Here is an 18,644-nt window from a genome sequence, read left to right on the forward strand (position 1 = left end):
CTTTCAATCATCTCTGATTACTTATAATACCTAATACAATGTAAATGCTGCATAAATAGTTGTAAATACAATGTAAATGCTGTGTAAATAGTTGCCAGTGTGGCAAATTCAAGTTTTGCTTTTTGGAACTTTCTGGAATTTTTTTTCTAAATATTTTCAGTCCATGGTTGGTTAAATCTATGGATAGGAACCTATGGATACGGAGGGCTGACTGAAAACATTGGTTTGGGGAATATTTGTAAATTAATCTCATTTCAGAGCACAGGTTAGAAGAGATTCGTTGTTCACTTTTTTCTTCCCCACTTTTTGAAAAAATAATATTTCAGGCATACAAAAAAGTATAGAGTATTCGTGTAATTTTTTTCATGTTTTAAATTTATTTTGAAATAATTTTAAATGTACAGAAAAGATGCTAGAATCGTACAAAGAACTTTAGTATAACCTTTATCCAGGTTCACTGATTTTTTTTAACCTTTCAATTGAGATTTACAATAAACTGCATATATTCAAAGTATATAATTTAAGTATTGATATATTATTTATATACACCAGTGAAACCGTCACCAAGGTCACCTCCAAAATTTTCCACGTGCTCCTTTGTAGTCCCTCTTTACTGTCCATACCATCCCATTCCCAGGCAACCACTGTTCTGCTCTCTATCACTTTAGATTGATTTCCATTTCTAGAATTTTATGTAAACAGAATCATACTATATATGCTCTTTTTTCCCTATGGCATCTTTTACTCAGCATTAATTATTTTGAGATCATTTGTGTTAGATTCACTAATTTTTAACATCTTGCCGCATTTCCTTTTATATTCACATATGTATATATTATGTGGTACGTATATGTATTATACATATGTACTTATATATAATACAACGTACAATATATACATAGAATAAAATGTGCGTTTATATATGTATACCATATATGTTTTTCCAGAACTATTTGAAAGTAGTTCTATGTATCATGCTCCTTTCCCTCTTAATATTTAATGTACATTTCCTAAGAACAAAGATATTCTCTTATAATCACAGTATAATTATCACATTCAGGGAATTTAACATTGATACAATGTATTTAATAGAGTACTTTAACCTACATTCCATACTCTGATTTTGTCGGTACCCTCATAATGTCCTGGAAACAATACTTCACCTGATAGAGGATCCAGTCCATTATCATATACTACATTTAGTTTTCATTCTTTAATCTGGAACAGTTCCTTAGCCTTTTTTTGGTTTTGATTTTGGCTGGAATATTCCATAAGTGTTCTTTTTTAAGTTTAGTTGATTTATAATATTAGTTTCAGGTGTACAACATAGGGATTCAGAATTTTTGTACATTATGTTTCATTTAAAGTTACTATAAAATATTGACTATATTCCCTGTACTACATGTACAATGTATCCTTGTAGCTTACTTGTTTTATACATAGTAGTTTGTAGCTCTTAATCCCCCACCCCTATCTTGCCCTTCTCCAAGTCCCTCTCCCCACTGGTAACCACTAGTTTTTTCCCTCTATCTGTGAGTCTATTTCTGTTTTGTTATATTCATTCATTTGTTTTATTTTTTAGATTCTACATATTAATGATAATATACAGTATTTGTCTTTCTCTATCTGACTTATTTCACTAAGCATAATACCCTCTAGGTCCATCCATGTTGTTGCAAATGGCAGAATTTCATTCTTTTTTATTTCATAAGTGTTTTTTTTTAAGGTATTACATTTGTATTTACATGAACCCTGTTTGCCTCTTACTGATGATGTTAATTTTGGTCACTTGGTTAAGGTGTTGTCTTTTTTCCACACTAAATAGTTAGCAGTTTTCCTTTTGTAATTAATAAGTAATTTGTGGAGAGATACTTGGAGACTGTGTAAATATGTCAATATAGTTTTGAAAGGCCTTTTCAAAATGGTAAAAGTGTTTAAGCATAATATGTTTGAAAGTCCTATTGAAACTGATCCTGACTGATGACAATAAACTTTTCTTTACAAATACAGTGCCAAGAGGGCTGTACATGTACATAGTGTACATTCTGCAGAGCAGATGAATGAAAAAGGCTAATATTCTTTTTATTGAAACTGCTGAGCATCTTTGTAAAATTGAAGTGTGTGTTTTTTAGTGTTTAGTTATTTCCTAAATTTACAGTGGAATTGATAGAAAAGGCTTCTTGACTCCTTTTTTCTGCTTATAGACTGTCCTTTATAGGTGGCAAAAGTTTGATCTACCAGCAAATCTAAATCCTTTGTACTATTTTCACTGCAAGAAATATTTTCTTTTATGAAACTCAGACCCTGAGTTTTGGGCTTATTTAGTATATCAGATACAGTCTGATATAGTATAAAAGTTTATTGAGACACACTTTAAATAGGCTCCAGGGATTTCTCTTCTGACCTCTCAATTTTATTCTTTCTAGATGCATCCTTGGGGAACTGTTCACAAAGAAGCCAATTTTTCAAGCCAATCTGGAACTGGCTCAGCTAGAACTGATCAGGTACAGCTGTGCATGTGCTCTGAGTTGCCCAGGGGTGATAGGTAATCTCATCCTCTAATTTCTAACACTTTTCAGTCATTCTACTAAGTGAGTTTATGCTCCTTATGTCTACGTAAGTTTCTCTTCACTCAATCAGGTTTACCATATATTTTGTCATGGGTTGTATATGGAAAGAAGTTGTATTCCACCTACTTCTTAGGTCTTTCTTTGCATTTTTTTTTTGTTAGTTCTTCATATAAAAGCATGCTGTTTTCAGGATAGCTGTTCCATTCTTACTTAGGTTAGATTAAGATCAACTTTATCCAGCAAACATTCGTTGAGCCTGTTCTATAACAAATTCCTATCTCTGTTAAACTTTAGGATTCAGAGATAAATAAGATAGGTCCCTGCCTTCAAAGAACTCAGAGTTTAGTAAGTGATGCATCAGGTAAACAGATAATTATAAAAGGGAGCCTGTAATAGAGGATTTTGGGAAAGTCTGGGGTTGGGATGGAATTTGAGTTTTGTTTTTTGTTTTATTTCTCTTCAGTAAGATTAAGGGGAAGAATACGACAGGCTAATGTAGACTTTTTTTTAAAGGTGGTGTGTAACTCATGTGTTATGCAGTAAATTCAGTTTTCCATCAAAGTTCCAGTCTTAGGCTCTCTTCTGCTAGTTTTCCCTTTGAGGGACATTATAGGACCAGCTCAGCTCTTTGAAATTAATACTAACTGAACAGAACAAAATTGGTAGTTGAAACCTATGTGGAGGATTAAGAACATGTTTTACAAAACCAAACCTGTGCATCATTTTGGACTATTGTGCCAGTATTTTCTCTTCACCATCGTGTAACCAGTCTTTCTGTCCTGTTCCTTCTGTCCTTAAAGCAGTGCGGTCAGGTTTTACCTCTCTGCATGCCTTTTAACTTAATAAGCCAAGATCCCCCAGACCTGAGGAGGTAATAATTTCTGCTTCTAGAATCTCCAGAATTTATGATGCTGACTCACTCACTTCCTTGTTCTTGCTTTTTGCTTTGTTTTCAGTCGACTCTGTGGTAGCCCATGTCCAGCTGTGTGGCCTGATGTTATCAAGCTGCCCTACTTCAATACAATGAAACCGAAGAAGCAATATAGAAGGCGCCTACGAGAAGAATTCTCTTTGTGAGTTTGACAGATATGTACATCTAGTTTGCGTGTTTGGCTGTTGTTTGGACTTGACTTTTTCCTATCCTAGGGAGTTAGTGCTGTCCCAATTTATTATGAAAACACACCATAGGAAAACATTTTATTTTTGAGCAGTATGAGTTTTATCATAGCCCTTTTGTAATTTTCTCATATGGAGGCTTTAGCTGATAGAAAACCATTTTATTTTGAATGATATATAAGTTTTCTCATAGTCCTTTTGATCTTCCTAAAACAAAAAGAGAATGAAACTGCTGGCTTCATGTTTTCTACCTGTATTACTATTGCATTTCTTGAATCCATTGTGGGAGTAAATCTGCTTGCTTGTTTAGCCAGGTTCCAGCTCCCTTCCCATAGTTTTACATGGAGCTGGAAATTCAGAGACCTTTGACATAAGGTTATCGGTTTAAGAACTGTGGGGTCATTGTGAACTCATTCTTTCTCTCTTCCTTTTCACAGCATTCCTTCAGCAGCACTTGATTTACTGGACCACATGCTGACGTTAGATCCTAGCAAACGTTGTACAGCTGAACAGACCCTACAGAGTGACTTCCTTAAAGATGTCGAGCTCAGCAAAATGGATCCTCCAGAGTAAGCGCTGGTGACCATGTAGTGACCCTAAACCTTCCCGAGGCTTCAGGAGATGAGAAACTCAAAATAATAGGTTTTTTGAAAAAGGAACTGCAGTGGCCAACCAAGTAGAGAGGTGTCCTTGAGTATTATGGTTGATAAGAAGTTTATTGCTTTATGTTTTTTTCTTAAAGAATAGATTTAGATATGATATTTGTTCTAACTGGACTCATGCTATCTTCTTTTGTCCCTGGATCCCCAGCATATTGCTCTATATAATCTCTTTGAAAGTATTCCTTCTAATTTTTGCTGTTAACCATTTCATCTTTCTTAATTCCCTATATCTGCGGTGACCATGTTATCCCACACGTGCAAGGACAGTTCTAATTTTAAATAGTTTGTCTCACTATCAAGCCATATGTCCTGAATTTTGATATAGAAAATATGGTCTATGAATGTGTCTTTCTTCCATCAGAATCTTATTAATTTCCTGTATTGTATGAGATCCTCCGAGGTTCTACACTCACATCTCACATTCTGATAGATAAAAATCTTTGACTCTCACTGACAGCATTATAGCTTTCATGTCAGAGTTTTTGGGCATTTCTTTCTTATAGAAGTACTGTGTATCTTAAATGTATGAGATGTTAGTACACAAACAGGTAATATCTACAAATCTGATAATCCAAAGAAATGTTCGAATTCATTTATTGTGTTTGAATTTTGATACATTGAATGTGATTGAAATATGTAAGCTTTTTAGTAAAAATTGGAAACTTGTTATAGAGAAATTTTGGCTATGATAATCTTTATTGTGGTAAGGTTTGACTTACTGGAATTTATTGAGTATAGGAAAGTCTGGAAATATATTAAAATATACTAATAAACCTCACAAATGAAAATATCCAGTCATGAAATTCAGTGGGCAGAAAGAAGAAAGAACCAGTTTTTTGGTCCTTACAGACCAAGTAATACATAAATCGATTTTACACAGAGGTGATTTAATCATGATATGCTCTTGTGGTTCCAAGATTTAAATTACCACCTTGCCTGGACTTTTTGTAGATATTAACAAGGCAGTCACCTCTGTTCTATTTATTCCCAACTGAAACTTGACCAGTAAAGGTCTCCTTTATTTTTGTTACGCCAAGCAAGAACAGTTATGAAACTTAACTGTTTGACTGGAATATGGGCATTTATATAGCAAGTGTGTCTCTGGTATTAGCAAGATCTTCATTTCTCACTGTAGAAAGAAATTCTTTGGGCTTTTGGATTTTTAGTTTCTCAGACTACCATATGCCATGATTCTATTTACACTGCTACTCTCTGTTTACTAACTTTTCTGGTTATTTTTATATTTTCCTTATCCTTTCTATTTCCCCTTGCTCTTTGCCTTCCCATTTTATTTTATTTTATTTATTTTTAAAAATTTATTTATTTATTTTTGGCTGCGTTGGGTCTTCATTGCTGCGCGTGGGCTTTCTTTAGTTGCAGGGAGCGGGGGCCACTCTTTGTTGCGGTGTGTGGGCTCCTCATTGTGGTGGCTCCTCTTGTTGCGGAGCACAGGCTCTAGGTGCACGGACTTCAGTAGTTGTGGCTTGCGGGTTCTACAGCGCAGGCTCAGTAGTTGTGTCACATGGGCTTAGTTGCTTCGCGGCATGTGGAATCTTCCCGGACCAGGGATCGAACCCAGCGTGTCCCCTGCATTGGCAGGCAGATTCTTAACCACTGCGCCACCAGGGAAACCCCTGCCTTCCCATTTTAATCTCTTGTTCCTCCATTCACTCACTACTGCATTCCCACACACATTTCTTTTGTCTTTTTCCAGCCTCCCCCACTGGCAGGATTGCCATGAATTATGGAGTAAGAAACGGCGACGGCAGCGACAAAGCGGTGTTTTGGTAGAAGAGCCACCTCCACCCAAAGCCTCTCGAAAAGAAACTATCTCAGGGACAAGTGCTGAGCCTGTGAAGAACAGCAGCCCAGCACCACCTCAGCCTGCTCCTGGCAAGGTGGAGCCTGGGGCTGGGGATGCAATAGGTCAGTGCTGGGATACAGCCGTTGTGCTTTTACTAAGCACGTGGCAGATTTTGAAGGTCAAGTGCAAGGGTGTGTGTGTGTGTGTGTGTGTGTGTGTGTGTGTGTTTGTTTGTTTGTGTGTTTTAATTTAAGATTAGTTTACCCATGGCTCCCTAACATAACTGGAGCCCTGTTTATGTTAGATTTGTTAAGACCTTCTTAGAATTTAATCATGTTAAGTCACAATTGCTAAATGTAGTTAGTTCTGTAGACTGTTATTTGATCTAAATATATCAAAAACTGTGTAATAATGAATTATTATAAACAACAAGGTAGCTCTCCTGTGGTGCAACCATTTTTTCTGAACTACAGCTATTCCTTCCTTGGCTCATTTTTCCTTCCTTGTCCACTTAAAACAGTGGTTTTCAGTGCTGGCTGCATATTAGAATCATCTAAAAAGCTTTAAATGTAAACACCTGCGAACAATTGCCAGGTCTCTAGGGATGGGACCTGAGGCTTCTGAATTTTAAAATCTCTCCTATTCTCATTGTAAAGCAATTATACTCATAATAAAGATATTAAAAAAACAAAAAACAAACAAACAAAAAACCTCTCCTATTCTGATGTACAGTAAGGGTTGAAAATCACTGACCTTGAAGAATATAGATAAAATGAAGTCACTTTCACTCACAATACAGAGGTGTTTTAATTAGTCCCTGTATTTTTAAGTGAAAATATAAAGAATAACAAATGTGTCATGACAGTTGGAGGCATGAAAAATGAGACATTCAAAATGAAACTTCATTCATTGGATATTGTAAGTTGCTATTGCCAGTTGAAGAAGGCAAAGGTCCTTGCCTTGCCTCATCCTCTTATATTGGCTCCACTGTCTCTCCACAGGCCTCGGTGACATCACACAGCAGTTGAATCAAAGTGAATTGGCAGTGTTATTGAACCTGCTGCAGAGCCAAACTGACCTGAGTATTCCTCAAATGGCGCAGCTGCTTAACATCCACTCCAATCCAGAGATACAGCAGCAGCTGGAGGCCCTGAACCAATCCATCAGTGCCCTAACAGAAGCCACTCCCCAACAGCAGGACTCAGAGCCCACGGCCCCAGAGGAATCTTTGAAGGAGGCACCCCCTGCCCCAGTGGTCCAACCTTCAGCAGAACAGACAACCCCTGAAGCTTCAAGCACACCAGCTGACATGCAGAATATGTTGGCAGTTCTCTTGGGTCAACTAATGAAAACCCAGGAGCCAGCAGGCAACCTGGAGGAAAACAACAGTGACAAGAACAGTGGGCCACAGGGGCCCCGAAGAACTCCCACAATGCCACAGGAGGAGGCAGCAGGTAAACAGACCGGTCATGAATCTCATTGAGCTCAGGTGCTGTTGATCCTCTTAAAAATCTCTAACATTTTCTTTTTCACATCAGTGGCCTCGGTTTCAGTCTTTCTGTCACCTAGTCTACAGGAGAACATAGCACCAAGTGATGTATTTCTTACCCAGCTTCTTTTATTTAAGTCTCAAAGCTTCTTAAAGCACCTTTCATATACTGATTGTTTTTCCATCTTTCCATTTCCTAGGGAGTAGGTAAGTAAAGTCCCTGTGTTCTCACACAAGGAAACCACAACTGTAGCTAGTGATGCATCTTGAACCACTGTGTGTGTGGTGGCCAACTAGTATTGGCACTTGAAAATCTGCCTTCCAAACAAACCATTAATCAGATTGTACAAATAGTCAATTGTACTCTAGTATAGTGGATGCTAGATACCAGAGTCTCGCCAGAAACATACAGTCAAGAAAGCCCTAATAAGATATCAGTGTTAATCTCCTGAAGAATAATTTGAGATTTCTAAGTAGATAATTAACAAAGTACATTTCCTTTCCAAAAAATAGCATATAAAAATGATTCCTTTAAATCTGTGTTCCTGAAAGAGGTAACTAAATGGACCCCAGATTAGGAATTGAGCATTATATTAAAAAAAAAAAAAATCTGATAAAAGAAAATATGTATACCTTGATCTCACATGACCACAGCATACAATTTATTAGAGGGAAAAGAAGTTTAAATTTTCTAATGAATTCTGATTCACAGTCTTTACTTGCAAAATCTTTACTTATCTGAAAGTGATTCCAACTCCTTGGAAATTTTTGCTGTCCATGAAGACCCCATGAATTGGGGAATGAGAAGATGTACAAGGTCTGATGGGGTACACTAACCTTCAACTTTTAGGCTATTGTACTCACATTTCATATGGGTTGGTATGGAGAATATATGCCTTATTTCCACTAGTACAAGGTCAAATATATAAACTATTTATCATATGTAAAGTTAAAAAAAAAAAACAGAAGGTAACATAAATAAAATTACCCCCTTACTTTATAGATAGGGAAACTGCAATCCAGGGAGTTTAAATAAGCCTGCCTATGGTCCCACTGCTGGAATCATAGGCAGAACTAGAATTCCTGTACCTTCTTAATGTGTTTCTTTTTAATGTGTTTCGTAGTTCACTTTGCTATTATGCCATAACAGTTCCAATTGTTTTTAAGAGACTCCAGGACGTGGAATAACAGAGAAAGCAAATCTAGAATTAAAGTAGGCCTTTTTGTCTCATCTCTCATACCCTCCTCCCTTGCACCACCACCCACCCCCCAACCAAAAAAAAAAATTCAGCTACAATCAAAATATCTGAAAGAAGTTGTTCAAGTTCAATGGCATAGTGTTTGAAAGAAATTCACCCAGTAATTGAGTCAACAAGCTATCAGCCAAATGGTGAAATTGAACTAAAATTAAGGCCTGGCTCATGGCCAGAAATTGTTGGATTTACTTTTCAGAGGAGAGTAGAAATGCCATTCCTAATGATTACAGTCACTTCTGGATTATCCCATTGGTGTCTCTCCGATGTCTCTGTGTTCTTCTTTCTCCCCTGCTACCTCTCATTTGGCCATTTTAGTGTTCATTAGCACTTCCACCAGAGGGCAGACTGAGTTAGCCAGAGAAGGTAAAAATCTATCACTTTGGCTACTGTTTAGCTATTCTGTACTCGTTGGGAAAGGGTTTTGGTTGAAATCTAATGAGTAAAATGAAGTTTTAAGTTATTTGTGTATTTCATTAATCCCTCCCGCCATTGGTACAGGCTGTTAAGGATTGGCAATATTGTTAATATTTTGAATCTTATAACAGTATGTTTTTTTAATGTGATCTTTATTTTTAATTCTCTTAAGACGTTTTATTAACCTTTAATAGTTCTTTACAATCCATCTGCCTTTGCTATTTTGAAATAGTTTTCATCCTCTCATACATGTGAAAGAATGTGAGCTCAAGAATTAGTTCTGTTGAAACACAACTAGGCTATTTACATAAAAGGCAAATATGAAAAGTAGTATAGATGGAAGAAAATAAGTGTAGCTTTGTCCATTTTTACAGTTAGGCATTTTTAAAGTTGTTTGCCCTTAGTATTAAAAAAACAAACAAAAAAACTGGTGTTCCATTTCATATACAGACCAAAAATACTTTAAAAAATAACTGGTACTGTGATTGATGTTCTTATGTAGTGAGATATGTAGTGTTCACGGCAAAAAGCTCTGAAATCTATAGATGTTTGTAGTCCAGTTAGCTCTCCTTTTTCTGGATGTCTACTTTTCAAGTTGTGAGTCTTTTCTATAGGTAATTTTTTTGTCCTTTAATTCAGTTTTCTCTACCACCTAGTCAACTAGCCAGTCTGTTAACAAGTAACTTGGGTGCGTATTGTATATAGGATGACCACCTTGTCCCTGTACTGTCCTGGTTTTAAAACTGAAAGTTAGCAACCTGGGAACCCCCTCAGTCCCAGGCACATTGGGACTCTTGGTCACCCTACTTGTATGTTACACACCGACCTTATCCTCCTACTGCTCAACAGTTTCGTAGTGTTTTCAGAGTACTTTCATCTGCACGCTAAGGGCATGCTTACTTTCCTGATTGTTTCTGCAAAATATAATTGTGGTAAATATACAACCAAAATACCTAATGATAACTATAAAAACTACTTTTGGCTTGCCTGAGTAATGACTTTATATCACTATCTCAGATAATAATAAAGAATTGATTATATGGACATTTAAAAATATGCTTCCATAGGGAACAGAAAAATCAATCATTTGGAAGATATCCCAAAACTTTAAGTCTTTTCTTCAGCAGGATGACTCCCAACTCTCTAAAGTCACAGTTCTGATTGTACTTGGTTTTGTGTGTCCTCAAACTCACGCTGTTGTACATTTCTAGTCTCTTGCCTTGGCAGGAGTTATCAGACAATGATTGCCATGGTTAGGCAAAGTAATCCCGCAGTGGGTGACAAAAACTTTAGGGAGTGGTTCTAGTAAGATCTTTGGAAAGACAGAGTGTAGTATTAGTTCAATACATTTCTAAATACTCGTTTCTTGTCACTGTCTCCAAGATAAACAGATGTTTATCAACATCCCATTCTGCATGACATTGCTATAGTGATTTTTTATAATTACTGTAACAAAGGAAACTGAATGACAGTATGGTGGTTAATATCCTATTCTCCAGAATGTGATTATGGGGAAAAGGGACTCAAGTTGGGAGAAGCAAGTGTATAATTTATACATGACGGTAATGGAAGGTTTTTACTTTATTTCACCTCTCCTGTATATTCTTTTAGTTCTGTTTTATGTGTTAACCTTATATCATCAAACGTTCTGTAAAATGTGTTAGCTAAGTCCATACAAGGCCTCCTATTGTACAGCAAGATTATGTCCTAGATATGTGACCACAGCATTTGTATTGTTCCCTCTCATCTTCCTTCTTTCTAATTTTCATTAATGTTTTGATCCAACAGCAAAAAAGGGGCGGGGAGGCTACCAACAGCCTACATATTAGAACAATTCCTTAAGGAAGGAAATGGAGGAAATCTCAGACAAAAATCAGGACAATCATTTGAAATATATGATCTTTTTACACCAGCTGTTAGATCCAGAATGCAACTGTTTTACTTTTAATCACTTGATTTTATTTATAAATTGCGATTTCCTGATCCCAAGGTTTTATTCTTTATATATATTTGGTTACTTGTATTGATATTTGTTTATGTTGGGCTGTGTGTGTGTGTCTGTGTGTGTCTGTGTGTGTGTGTGTGTTTGTGTTTATAGTCACATGTGATTTTTAAGATGGTGTTTAAAAGAAGTAACCCTTCCACAGCATGTCCTCCTCACATTCTTCCACCAGAGAAGAGGCCCCCTGAGCCCCCCGGACCTCCACCGCCGCCACCTCCACCCCCTCTGGTTGAAGGCGATCTTTCCAGCGCCCCCCAGGAGTTGAACCCAGCCGTGACAGCCGCCTTGCTGCAACTTTTATCCCAGCCTGAAGCAGAGCCTCCTGGCCACCTGCCACATGAGCACCAGGCCTTGAGACCAATGGATTACTCCACCCGACCCCATCCCAACAGGACTTATGGAAACAATGATGGGCCTGAAACAGGGTTCAGTGCCACTGACACTGATGAACGCCACTCTGGTCCAGCCTTGACAGAATCCTTGGCCCAGACCCTGGTGAAGAACAGGACCTTCTCGGGCTCTGTGAGCCACCTTGGGGAGTCTAGCAGTTACCAGGGCACAGGGTCAGTGCAGTTCCCAGGGGACCAGGACCTCCGTTTTGCCAGGGTCCCCTTAGCATTACACTCAGTGGTCGGGCAACCATTCCTGAAGGCTGAGGGAAGCAGCAACTCTGTGGTACATGCAGAGACCAAATTGCAAAACTATGGGGAGCTGGGGCCAGGAACCACTGGGGCCAGCAGCTCAGGAGCAGGCCTTAACTGGGGGGCCCCAGCTCAGTCTTCTGCTTATGGAAAACTCTATCGGGGGCCTACAAGAGTCCCTCCAAGAGGGGGAAGAGGGAGAGGAGTTCCTTACTAACCCAGAGACTTCAGAGTCCTGAAAGATTCCTTCCCTATCCATCCTTCCACCCAGTCCTCTGAAACGTTAATGAAATCATTTGCCAGAGCGAGGTAATCATCTGCATTTGGCTACTGCAAAGCTGTCTGTTGTATTTCTTGCTCACTTGCTACTAGCAAGCGACTTATAAAATAGTGATGTTGGCACCAGTTCCCCCTGGATGGGCTATAGCCAGAACATTTACTTCAGCTCTACCTAGTAAATATAAGTAGAGAATACAGAGAGGGTCATTAAATTGAAAAGTAAATGTTTAATTAGTTCATTGCCTGTACTTCTTGAGCAGAAGAAAAAGGAAACAGTTTCAATTTTGAGATGGTTCAGGAGAGGCTCTCTTTAGGTTTTTAAAGTTTTGTGTTTTGTTTTTGTTTTTTTAAGAGAATAGTGTTCACAAAATTTGAGCTGCTCTTAGGCTTTTGCTATAAGGGAAACAGAGTGACTGGCTGATTTAAATAAATGTTTCCTTCCTCTCCACCATCTCACATTTTTGCTTTCAAGTGAACTCTTTTTTTACCCCATTGAGCATCTTGAACATACCTTTTTTCCAAATAAATTGCTTGTCCTTAAAGTTTGCTCCACTTTGAGAAAAGACATGCCCCGTCTCTCCCTGCACATGAAGCAGGTTGTAGAAAGTGGCATTCTTGGGCAAGTAGGTAGACTTTACCCCATCTATTACCTTTTTTACCCCATCTTTATAGTTTCTCTTTCACTCGCTCTCTCTGTCTCTCTCTTTTTTGAGGCATTTGTTTGGAAAAAATTAATTGTTGAGATGCCCAAAAACCTGGGATAATTCTTTACTTTTTTTGAAATAAAGGAAAGGAAATTCAAACTCCTATATTGTTCTCTGTAAATCTTCAATTCTAAAATGTTTTTTGGTTTTTTTAAAACCACGTTCTGATGGTGAAGTTGATTTGTAGATGCAACCAGCCTAGGACATTGCTGCTGAGCTAGGGTAGCAGATGATGCCTCCATACATGGAGGGCTACTAAGGTCAGTTAGCATACATACTGTTTACGCATATATTTTTATGTCAAGAAAAACCTTTGAAACAGAGCATTGTAATATTGTCAAAGAGAAAAAAATACATCCTGAAAATACATGGAAATGTAACTTAGTTGAGGGTGGATATTTTTCTGAAGATGTATCACTACCTGAGACCTTTTTTTAAAAAAATAATTTTAAAAGAGCAGACCATAAGAAAGAACAGTATTGACATATACACATCTCAGCATGTATATCCTGCCAATTCTTCTAGGGATTTTCCTCCAGAGAGGTTTAATTTTGGTTTTGGTAAAAGGGGTTAAATTATGACTTCATGGCAAGAATTTTGCCTTATTATAAACAGAAAATGGAAGAGGGAAAGGCTTTCAGGGTGGGATAACCTGGGAGGTTTCTCATTCTGGCTTCCAGTTTTGTGTGAGTACCAGCATATAATGTGTTTTTAAAACATATACATTTAAATAAATTATCTGCACAGACCTAGACCTTTGTGAAACATAGGTTAGTCCCGTTTTACAAAGAAAAGGCAAATATGTTTCAGCATCTTGGAGAATAGTTTACAGACCTCAAGTAAAGTTTCATGTTTCAATGCCAAGTTCTTATATTAAAAAATAAACACTACTTGTAAGAGAGAGGTGCGTTAATTAAAAAATAAAACAAAAACAAGAACAAAAAAAAAAACTTTAAAGAAATGAAAGAAGAACCCTCTTCTGATACTTACATGAAGACTATTTTCCCCTGTTACTGAAATAGGCAGATATCCGGTGTGTGTATTTCTTTATTATTCTCTGGGTTTTGGTCTGGCCTTGCCCTCAGGGCCAAACATTGATTAAAAAGAGAACCTTCTAGCCATTTTGGCATTGATGGCTTTTTATACCAGTGTGTCCAATTAGATTTGCTAGGCTCACTGACATGCTATTGGTAAATTGCATTAAAGTTCATCTGAACCTTTTGTCTGTTGACTTCTTAGTCCTCAGACATGGGCCTTTGTATTTTAGAATATTTGAATTAGAGTCATTGAGCCCTGCTCTCCCATTTTTGATTAAAGAACTTAAGCCTGGGATACTTTCAAAAGTATCCAGTGAGAAAAATTGGTTTCCCATCAAATATGAATAAAATTCTCTATATATTTTAATTGTATTTTGGTTATCAGCAGTCATCAATAGTGTTTTTCCCTCTCCACCCCTTATTTTTAATTATGCCAAATACTCTAAATAATATACTTAAGTCTCCATTCCCCCATCCCTACTACTAGGGAAGGGGGTGAGTATGTGTGTGTGTGTGTGTGTGTGTGTGTGTGTGTGTGTGTGTATGTATGATCCCATCGCAACCCCCACCCCCATTTTGGGAGTCTAACCTTTAAAAAGAAAAAAAAAATTTTGGACTATTTCTAAAGGCGGAGGGACAAAGAAACAACCTGTAATCTGTCTGGAGGAAGAAAAGGTATTTGCTAATTTTTCAGCTATGTTATCTATAAACGTGATGGAAGTACAGGTTTGGCAGAATTTCTGCTTGGCTATTAGAAAATTACAAACCCAATTAATTACATTCAGAAGTGGTTTTGGTTTTAATTACTGAACCATGGGAGATATTGTCCATTAAATACATTATTTTGAATAGATGAAAAGTCTGATTCTGTTCACGAATGAGAGGCAAAACTGGTTTGACCATGATCATTTTTTTTTTTTTAACATCAACTGCATTTTTTTAAAAAATTTTTATTTATTTTTGGCTGTGTTGGGTCTTCGTTTCTGTGCGAGGGCTTTCTCTAGTTGTGGCAAGCTGGGGCCACTCTTCATCGCGGTGCGCGGGCCTCTCACCATCGCGGTCTCTCTCGCTGCGGAGCACAGGCTCCAGACGCGCAGGCTCAGTAGTTGTGGCTCACGGGCCCAGTTGCTCCGCGGCATGTGGGATCCTCCCAGACCAGGGCCAGAACCCGCGTCCCCTGCATTAGCAGGCAGACTCCCAACCACTGCGCCGCCAGGGAAGCCCGACCATGATCATTTTTATGTTTTGAAAACAAATTTGACCCAGTTTCTTTAGTTTTTTCCTTCAACTGTCCACGGGAACGATAAGGATTTGAAAACATAAGATCTATACGTTTAAAAGCAGGGCAGTTAGCACGAATTGTAAGTAGGATTTCTGTTAGCTTATGCCATAGACATCACCCAGCCACCTGTGTGTGTGTGTGTGTGTGTGTGTGTGTGTGTGTGTGTGTGTGTGTGTGTGTGTATAATATGCATATATAGTTACAGTACTAAAATGGTTACCAGCAGGTTTTGAGAGAGAATGCTGCATCAGAAAAGTGTCAGTTGCCACCTCATTCTCCCTGATTTAGGTTCCTGACACTGTATTCCTTTCTCTCTCTTGTTTTTGCCCCCCATCGGGTTTACCTTGTCTATGTATAGATATTTTGTAATATATTAAATTTTTTCTTTCAGTTTATAAAAATGGAAAGTGGAGATTGGAAAATTAAATATTTCCTGTTACTATACCACTTTTGCTCCATTGCATTTACTTCTTAATCTGTACCCTTTGAGCAGATCTAATTATATGTATAAAGAGCATTTCTCCTCCACTTTATCCTAGGGGTTCTTTGTCTCAGAATCTCTGTAGACTCATAAATTACCAAAAACAAAACAAAAAAAAGTTCTCAGGATTTGAAGAGGTGCTTCAAAACACTAGACTAGGAACTAGAGAATAAAGAATTGGGGGAAATCATAAAATGTGATTTTCTAAAGTAAAAAACAGTTGCACAAAAGTAATGATGGTGCCAGGCCATCAAAAGAGTTGAGCTTCATGTACCCTGACTCCTCCTGAAAGGAGAGGTAAGTGGGTTTGAGCTCAACTGTCATCAAGAGAAGTTGGTAAGAAGCTGTTTAGACCCCAAAAAAAATCGTCTCTTAAATCAGAAACCCTCACCCTCACGCCAGCTCCTATGTTACCTTGAGTAGGGCCAGCATGGGGATGGATTAGTGTTGCTAGTTCTGTTGAGATTTCCTGATACATTGCCAATCCAGGAAGTAAGTTGAAGTTATTTATAAGGGTAAAATTCCTATTATTTCCAAAATCTTTTCCTGTCTCCACATGAGGAGAAGATTGCTTTCCCTTCCCTCTCATGGTTTAGGACACTGGGGACTAAACTTTCCCTTGTAATATGTGCTACATTCCTGCTAGTTATGACATAAGTAGGCAGAGGACAGAAAAAAAAAAAAAGCATCAGGAGACAGGAAGAGGGGAGACAGGTATCAGGAAGTTGTGAGTGGGGTAAGCAATCATACAAGGTTAAGGGGTACACCAGAACAAGGAAATTAGGAAGAAATCCAATTCAAAAACGTGATGATGAGGGTTGCCAGCTTGTTTTTGAATCCCCACAGTTTAAGTAAGATGTTTCCTTGCCTGTGGGCTGTCATGTCTTTACCCAGAAGGAGAATGGAGAGCTCAAGATTGTTCCAGTTCCTGGAGTCCTGTGTTTCTTGTTAGCCTCCAGAGAAAAGGAATTCGTTTTTGATCTTTATGTACTGCAAGTTCATGACTAGGAGTGTGAACTTCAACCTAGTAGAGAATATTGTTTCCACTTCATAGCAATGGCTGTCTTCAATTCTGGGCCTGAAAGTTGAGGACCTAACTAACCTGGACTTTTTTCTCTATCACACTCAAGGCTATTTCTAAGTAGAAACCGTACTGTTCAGTACCTAAATTTCTTGGGCACTATCTTTTCCTAGACAGGCATCCTTAACTGTGTGGTAAGGTTAATGCCTCAAGGAAGTTGACAGTTAATATTCTTTGTGCTGAACTGGGATTTACATTGTTACTAAAGACTGCCCAATAGCTTGACTTTTTTTTTTTTGGTATTGAGTTACTTCTCTGTTCACAACTTAGTCATCCTGAACGGCTAGGTGGAATGGAAGTGGGGAGTTCCTCAAGTGAGTAAATATTCAAACATTCCAGGGGAGAAATGGAACTGCTGAGTCTTCTGGTTGTCCTGAGAGGCAAGGTGAGCATTCCTGGACACTTTGGTTAATTTTACTGTCCAGGTGTGGCATTTCTAGTGTTCCTATATAGCCTTAGGAATACTCTCAAGTGAGAGTGTACTCCAAGCCAGTTGGGGGAGGTATGACACCTAAAGGAATTACTGGTGGTACTCTACCACTCCTCACCATGTGCAGCTATCTCTCCATCTCCTGTCCACCCACTTCCTTTCATTTCCTATTTTTCTCTCTTCTCCCAACTCACTACCCAACTCACATGCTTTAGTCCTGCCAGAGAGATTGATTGATTAACCCTGCAGGGTATTTAGAGTTATTGCTGCTTAGTAGTTTTGAAGGGTAGTGAGAAGAAATTCAGGAGACAAATGTCTATTCCAGATCCTCAACTTAATGGGGTGAGAGGTGAAGGAGAAAGCAAAATAACTTTCTCATTGCTAAAAGCTATGAAAGGAGCTTTTAATTTACGTTGTGTGGGGTACAAGAGATTCTTTAACTGGTTAACCTTCGCTTCTTCATTCTCTTCCCTCATATCCTGAGACTGTTGCTTTTGCTGATAACATTTCGAAGCTCGGTTGCAGATGGTGTCTATAGGAAGTAAAGCTTGATGAGAAGAGGGCCCTGCTATCCTTGAGAAAGCAGATGAGGGTTGCTTTGATGCCCTGGTGATTAATCACTAGGTTGCCAAAACACTGGACGACTGGGTTGCTCTCATATCTCTATCTCAAGAATTACTAGTCCAAGGCTGAGAGAAAGAGGCTGATATGCAGTTACTCTTTAATACTCTCTAGGTGGGTAGTTGTTAGCCAAGGCTTCTCAATATGCAGCCCTCAGCCACATCATACTCTCTGGAATGAGAGGGTATAGCCGTGAAGTAAATTCATTTAGACATATGTTCCCTAGGACCTGGAAATAGATGGATTTTGGGATGTTTTGCTCTGGCATGGTTGTAACCTGAAGATAATGTTGATAGTTCTAAAAGAATGAAGGACATTTTATCCAAGCCAAACCATCCCTGAGGCCGGCAACATGGAGAGACCTTAAAAAGGCTATAATGTAGCAAAGCTAAGTGAAAAGCAGAGCCGGGATCTTTGAGAGCATCTTGTCTTTAGTTGAAGGCGCCTGCCTGATGGGTTGTCTCAAGGAGAGGCTCTTTCTTCCTCTTGTGTTTGATGAGGGACACCCTTGGTGAGGATCAGCTTGTAGACAGATAGCCCTCCCTACCAAGTTTAATGCAATTTTGAATGCTTTCGGCCCTGGAGAAAGGAGGCTGAATTCAGAGACCTAGAGAAAGCCTAGGAGTCTGATCCCTTTTATAAATTCAGGAACTTCTAGGTTTGCGCTTGTATCAGTATTTGCAATTTCTGTTAGGGGACCAAAGGTCTCATATAAAATGAAGCAATATGAGAAGGAGATGGAAATAAGGGAAAGAAGGGAGAACCAGAGGAATCT

At 38.4% G+C, this 18,644-nt stretch overlaps 1 protein-coding gene across 9 annotated transcripts in view; it reads left to right on the top strand.

Moving 5' to 3' along the window:
• Positions 1-18,644, top strand: part of CDK12 (cyclin dependent kinase 12) — a 62,919-nt gene that overhangs the window by 26,224 nt on the left and 18,051 nt on the right. For 3 of the 9 annotated variants that reach the window (XM_068531842.1, XM_068531843.1, XM_068531844.1), the window contains exons 9-14: positions 2,427-2,504; positions 3,527-3,643; positions 4,124-4,255; positions 6,063-6,274; positions 7,154-7,606; positions 11,459-11,876. In XM_068531842.1, coding sequence (XP_068387943.1) covers positions 2,427-2,504; positions 3,527-3,643; positions 4,124-4,255; positions 6,063-6,274; positions 7,154-7,606; positions 11,459-11,876 — 1,410 coding nt within the window. Of the gene's footprint in view, positions 1-2,426; positions 2,505-3,526; positions 3,644-4,123; positions 4,256-6,062; positions 6,275-7,153; positions 7,607-11,099; positions 11,296-11,458; positions 14,563-18,644 lie in introns of those variants that run through there. The other 6 variants (XM_068531840.1, XM_068531839.1, XM_068531846.1 and 3 more) reach the window with 4 other exon arrangements.

Source organism: Eschrichtius robustus, chromosome 20 (assembly GCF_028021215.1).
Source record: "Eschrichtius robustus isolate mEscRob2 chromosome 20, mEscRob2.pri, whole genome shotgun sequence".
NCBI classification, from domain to species: Eukaryota; Metazoa; Chordata; class Mammalia; order Artiodactyla; family Eschrichtiidae; genus Eschrichtius; species Eschrichtius robustus.